Raw genomic sequence first — 6000 nt, 5'->3', positions numbered from 1 at the left:
AAAAATCTAAAAGATTGCTGACAATATTCGAATATTTCAACGGGACAGAAAATGTTATCATCTTTGCATGAGATACTTTTATTTATTTTAACTCAGTTTGAATGATTTTTAACTGACTTAAGATGTCGGCGAAACAAAAAACAACGTCGCGCCACTACCACGATCGGTTTGCTTTTGTCAAAAAAGCAATCCGTACACGGGAAGTCGGTGCGACCTCTAGGGTATGTTCGCTTGAAGGTTGAAGGCGGGCGAGGAGGGGAGCACGTTCGTCCTCTGTCTTCCTCCTCCTCCCCTCCCCCCCTTCTTCCACCCCCCTTCCTCCACCCGTCCTGCCCAACACGAGAGCTGCCCACTCACTCACTCATCGCTTCGGCGCACGTTGTGGCGAGCGGGCGACTGGCCACTCCTCGCATCTTCACCGGAGTCCACCTCTTGGCTCGAGGCTCTTCCCGTGTGTGCCTTCTGCTTCCAGAGGCCGGCCGCACGTCTGCAGACGGGGGAGGCCTAGCAGCCCAGGCCTAGGAGGGCATCGCAGAGAAGTGGAGCGGCGTTGGCAAGGAGCGGTGAGCCGCCGAGGACCGCCTCCGCCTGAGCCCGCGCCCGGGAAAGCGGAGCGCGAGGCCGCAAAGAGCGGAGCTCGTGTTGGACGAGTCCTGCCGGTGAGGATTCGATAGTGAGCGGATGAACGAGGATCATAGGGTCTTAAGGGATTAACCACAATCTCCTTCGGCAAAAACGCGAGTTAAATCAGTGTGGATACTAACAAGAGAGAGAGAGTAACGAGCAACTTTTCTCTAGAGAGAAGTGGGCGATTAGGTGCTAGCTGCGAGGCTGTGAGAGTTTGTTCGGTATCGAAACATTGAGGAGATCGAATCAAAAGCGTCAGCATCTGCTGTGTGGGGGAGAGAGAGAAAAAAGTGTCCGAATTCCAGTTTGAATCCGAGCCGCTGCTGCTTCGTCTTCTCGGTGGGCGGACCGCAGAACGGACGGCCAAATTTTCGCACGGCCGACGCCTCCGCCTCACTCCCCGCCAACTCACTGCTCGCCGTCACCGGACAATAGCGGAGCCGAGTCTAGCAAGGACACCAAAAGTGGACATAGACGATCCCTCCGTCTAGTCGTCGCCCAACACCACCAATCATCCTTCTTTAGGGCTGCTTTGGAGTGCTGATTAGAGCCACATTACGGCATTTGGAGGTGTCCTTCTGGTCATAATCCCACATTCACCCTTGAAAGACCAAAAAAGTGAGCGTGAATAGATTCTGCTTCACATCTTAGTCACTGAACGCTTTAACCAACCTTCTTTACGAGAGGTTTTCCGTGTTCATAAGTGCCACGAATTGGATTTGGAGGTGCTCTCTTGTAAAAATCCTCAAGTTCCATACACAATTTGGTATTTAGAGGTACCCTTCTCAATCAACAAAGGGTGCTTATAATTGCCAAGCGCCTTAGTTTTCCTTCAGTCCTCCAAAAGTACCAAATACCATTTGGTATTTACAGAGGTTCCCTATTGAAGACGGGCTACTGTGAGTGTCTAGTGCATCGTTTGAGGGGACTCGAGTCGCGATGATCTGTGCTTCCGCCCGCGCGGGCGATGATCAGGGACGGAGGTCTTCGACGGCCAGCCACCACCACCACAACAGCAACAACCACCAGCACAACGGCAGCAGAGGGACGACGGCGGGAAATCGGAGGCAAGGGAACCGGAAGAAGGCGGAGGAAGTCCCGGATGAGCAGCAGAGGAAGGCAGGAAGCAGGCGGAAGCAGTCGACGACCCAACAGCCGCACCACCACAACGGAAAGGTGGTGGGGAAGGCGAAGCAGGGCGGTGCGGTGGCGAATGCGGACGAGGAGGGGTCGGCGAGGGATGCGGGCGGGCGTAAGAAGGGTGCAGAGTGGGAGGCGTGGGAGCGGCGGGTGCGGGGAGGAGTGGTGAGCGTGGACGACGCGCTCCGGAAGACCCTCACGCGCAGGGAGGGCTTCGAGGCGCTCTACCAAGTGGACCCCAAACCCATCGCCACGTGAGTCTCAACTCCATTGCCTTTTTTATCATTATTAAACATTATTATCCAAGTATTTTACCGGTAGGTTTAGAAGAAGAAGTTTCCAATCAATATTTTTTATTCATTCCCACATTACCGAAAACAGCGCTATTTGGCCTTAACATCAGGGTTTTCATAACATGTAGCAATTAAATACACACGAACATCCATGCCCTGGAGAGGGGCAACCTACCCAGGTTGCCTAGGTACTCGAACCTTGGGTATGCTTTACCCAGACTCCACCGAGGCCGGTAAATTTCTTAAAACTTCAATTCCCATTAAGTCCTATTACTATTAATTTCATCTATATGATATACCGATACCTGCACTGCATAAACGCTCAACAATCGCCCACCGAATAGAATCCGCTCATCTAGTACTATAAGGGCTATCTAGATGAGCGGGTTTGATTCGGTGGGAGATTGTTGAGCGTTTATGCAGTGGAGGCATCGATATACTATCTTACCCAATTCACTGCTCACCGATACGATACGACACATTCAGCGCACAGAATACGCGATTTGTACTCCGCCATTGAGTCCAAAACTCACTCCAACGAGCTGATTGACAATGAGAGTTAAATTTGGCAAGTATGTTCGCGTTATCTGAGTCAGTAAAATGATTTTGCGAAATAAGCAAACACTTGAAAGCAGAGTTTTCAGATGATTCAACGAGGAAAAACATTTTCCTTCCGAGTATTCTCTCCTCTAATATGATTTTCAGCATCCCATTCCCGCTTGGAGAAGTCGCTCCATCCACGTCCTTAGTTTCTTCCGAATGTTTTTTTTTAAGTCCTCTCTTTATCCACTACATCTAGTTATTCCTCGTCTCTTTCCCTCCGTCCATTTCACCTCATCCATTTTCACTTCCTTCCAAGCATCCACTCTTCAATCGTCTTCCGTGTCCGCATTTCCACCTCGCAAACCTTCATATAACTCTCTTCACCATCCCTGTTCTTTATACATTTAATCAGCTATCCTCTCATTTGCTCTTTCCCATTCATAAACGCCTCCTCTGCGCTCGATATAATGTGCCCTTTCTCCTCTAACTATTTTCCTCTCCTAATCTACGCATAGCGCTAAAAATTTTCACTGTTCATGAGCATCACCATTTAATTTTATGGTAATACACTATATATAATATATTTTACTATCTAATATGTACCATATGTTATCAATTTTACTAATATGCTATAGATAATATATTTTACTGTCAATCTCCAACTTGTAACTCCGGCTACTACTCATTCTTAAATTCCGATTGTTTGTCACACCTCTGATTAGTACACTCTGGTACATTCATTAGGGCTTCGTCAGCTTGGGATCAAAGGTTTCGAAGCCCCACCTAAGTTCTCGGGGACCAAAGTTCTCGTGCAATCATACACCATGTCAGCTGCTTCGCATTCCTCAGCTAAATGGATCGAAATCAAGCCTGAATGCTAGATTCGGAAGTTATCCTGCTCTATCGTAATTAACACTATTGTATTTATACAGAGACCTACTACATCATTCCTTTCATATTTTTCTTTGCAGCTATTTTGTCTCATGCTCTTTTCTTTCTCGCTGGGGCGCTTCTGATTCATCCTCGTTCTGTCATCCAAAGCACCTCCTAACGAATGGCGTACCCCATAGCGTAATGACACTAATTTCATCTTACTTCGAGCATACCACTTCAAGGCTTCTCCATTCAGTAATTTATAACAGACTTTGCTTTGTTTCACTTCCTCGTTCATAGCTATTTCTATCCAATCCTTTCAACACACCCTTTACTGCAATCCTTTCAATTTAATACTTAACTCCAGTAAGTAGCTCCCTAATTTCCTTGCTCGTAGTGAATCGATTCAATGCACACATAGATACCCTCGTTCTTAAATCATACTTCCTTGTCCCATCTGCCTGGCTCTACCGGTAAAGAAGTTGTCCTAAACGGTGCTCTTTCCAATGATAGTCTCACCTGATCCTTATTCAATACCTCCCGATAATATCTACATCGGGAATCACTTTTTGTGAATCTCTGAACTTCATACCTTTATGGACAGTAAAATTACCGCTCAATCAAAACCAATTTCTTTAGTTTAAAATGTTCCTTAATCCCCTTCACTACAATCTTTACGGCTATCATTCTTCTCTCAACTTCTCCTTTGCGTGGAATGATGCCACGAGAACCGCCATATGTATCCAATCCTCTATAGTAGCTGATCGAATCTTCTACTTTCCCTACTTTCATTATCTAACTAATTTCATCCCCAGCCATGTTAATCTTACTCCTAAATCTCGATCCATTGAGAATAACATTACGATTTCTTTTGGAAAATATAGTGACCACGAATTTATTATCTATTCACTTATATCGAGTGCATGCAAGTATTAGCATATTTAAATTATCTAAGTAATATAAAATTAATTTTCTACAAAGTTATAATATCAATTATTTATATTGGCATGTAAGCATGGAAAAAGTTGTTGTTTTGGCATCTGTTATTCATTTGTTTCACTTCTTTCGAAATTAATCTCCACATCACTTTCCACATTTTTACATATGCTTATAAAGCATGAGAATTTTGATTACGTGTGAATAAAATCGTCCTATCACAGTTTGTTCAAAACGGCCTGCATTTCGCTGAAAATTAAAACTATTGAAGGAAGAAAAAGTTCCCGAAAAAATACTGCCGATTGGGCTTAGATTTGAGAGGGACACAATGAGGGTCGCGAACGCCTTCCCGGTATTCGTACGATGAGGTTTGAAAAAAAAACCTGAGCGGTAAAAAGAGGAAGGCGAATAAGGAAGTGCCGAAATTGGTAAGAGAGGGAGACATCTGATGAAATTTGAAGGCATTCAGTGGAGGAGAAAAAGTGATCAGAGGAAATTGGACTTTGAAGGCCATTGCACGACAAAGAGCAGATTTGTGGACGGAAATTAGCGATTAAATATTAGAACGAAATGAAAAAAAGGCAAAGGGACCAAAGAAAGAAGACTTGCGAGTTCGAATAAAAAGATGAGGTTCTTTGGTTACGTATTTAATTAATGCAATCCGACTCAACAAACGGATGCTATGCAGTGAAATAAGATTAGAACGACACTCCAGGTTTCAGAGAAAAACAAATCATGGCGGACAGAATAAATATTTAGGCCATGGCCATGAAAATAATGAGGAGGCAAAAGAAACCCTCAGACCATAATGCCAAAGAGAGCTATCTAAACATCCATCGGCGGCGGAGGCATATCCTCAAAAAGAAACCTTGAGATACCCACGAGGAGCGAGGAAGTTCACGACCTCAGCCGTATTTAGGAGAAACATTGTGAAGGACAGGCCTTTCCATCGATTTTGGCGGCGGTATTTTTACAACGGAAATGAAGGGTACAGAGGTGATTTCAACCATTCTTACACAAGCATTAACGACTGAAAGAAAAGGAGTATTTACAAAATTGAAGTACTTTTACTCGAACTGAATATATATCAATCCACGGCTTTACTGCTGGCTATTTGCTGGTATTTTTATAATAAATCCTCGGAATGGAGGTTATATTCGAAATCTTTCAAGAATCGGGCATGATATAATCCTTCTGCTGAAATTTAAATTAGCAGAAAGCATGCCTTGAGTTACATATGCGCTTTACAGGACGAAATTTGTACATTAAAACTCCTTCATACACTCATAGAATATTGAAATGAAAACTAATTATTTTCCCCGACTAATTTTTCAATGTCACTGCATCAAGGTAACGAGGTAAAAGGATATATCAACAAAACCTAGATAATAATAAATTTTATAATCGAGGAAAATTGCCAGTATTTATTTCAATACGGAAAAATTCTACTCCATCACGCTCCAATCTTCGGATTTTACTCTCAAAGAATGTTACTTTTTTCAATTTTCGCATAATTAATCTTAATAAGGCTTTTTTGACAAACTTAATCGAAGCACCTATTTTAAGAAACTAAAATGTGCTGATAAAA

The 6000-nt window shown here is 43.8% G+C and overlaps 1 protein-coding gene across 1 annotated transcript in view; it reads left to right on the top strand.

Moving 5' to 3' along the window:
- The first annotated feature begins 362 nt into the window (after positions 1–362).
- Positions 363–6000, top strand: part of LOC124158489 (serine/threonine-protein kinase MARK2-like) — a 65169-nt gene continuing 59531 nt past the window's right edge. The window contains exon 1 of the mRNA XM_046533613.1: positions 363–2021. Coding sequence (XP_046389569.1) covers positions 1567–2021 — 455 coding nt within the window. The 5' untranslated portion in view covers positions 363–1566. The remainder of the gene's footprint in view (positions 2022–6000) is intronic.

The sequence above is a fragment of the Ischnura elegans genome, chromosome 5 (genome assembly GCF_921293095.1).
Source record: "Ischnura elegans chromosome 5, ioIscEleg1.1, whole genome shotgun sequence".
In the NCBI taxonomy this organism is placed as follows: domain Eukaryota; kingdom Metazoa; phylum Arthropoda; class Insecta; order Odonata; family Coenagrionidae; genus Ischnura; species Ischnura elegans.
The sequence above is the reverse complement of the archived record's forward strand: the minus strand, read 5'-3'. Positions and strand labels throughout refer to the sequence as shown.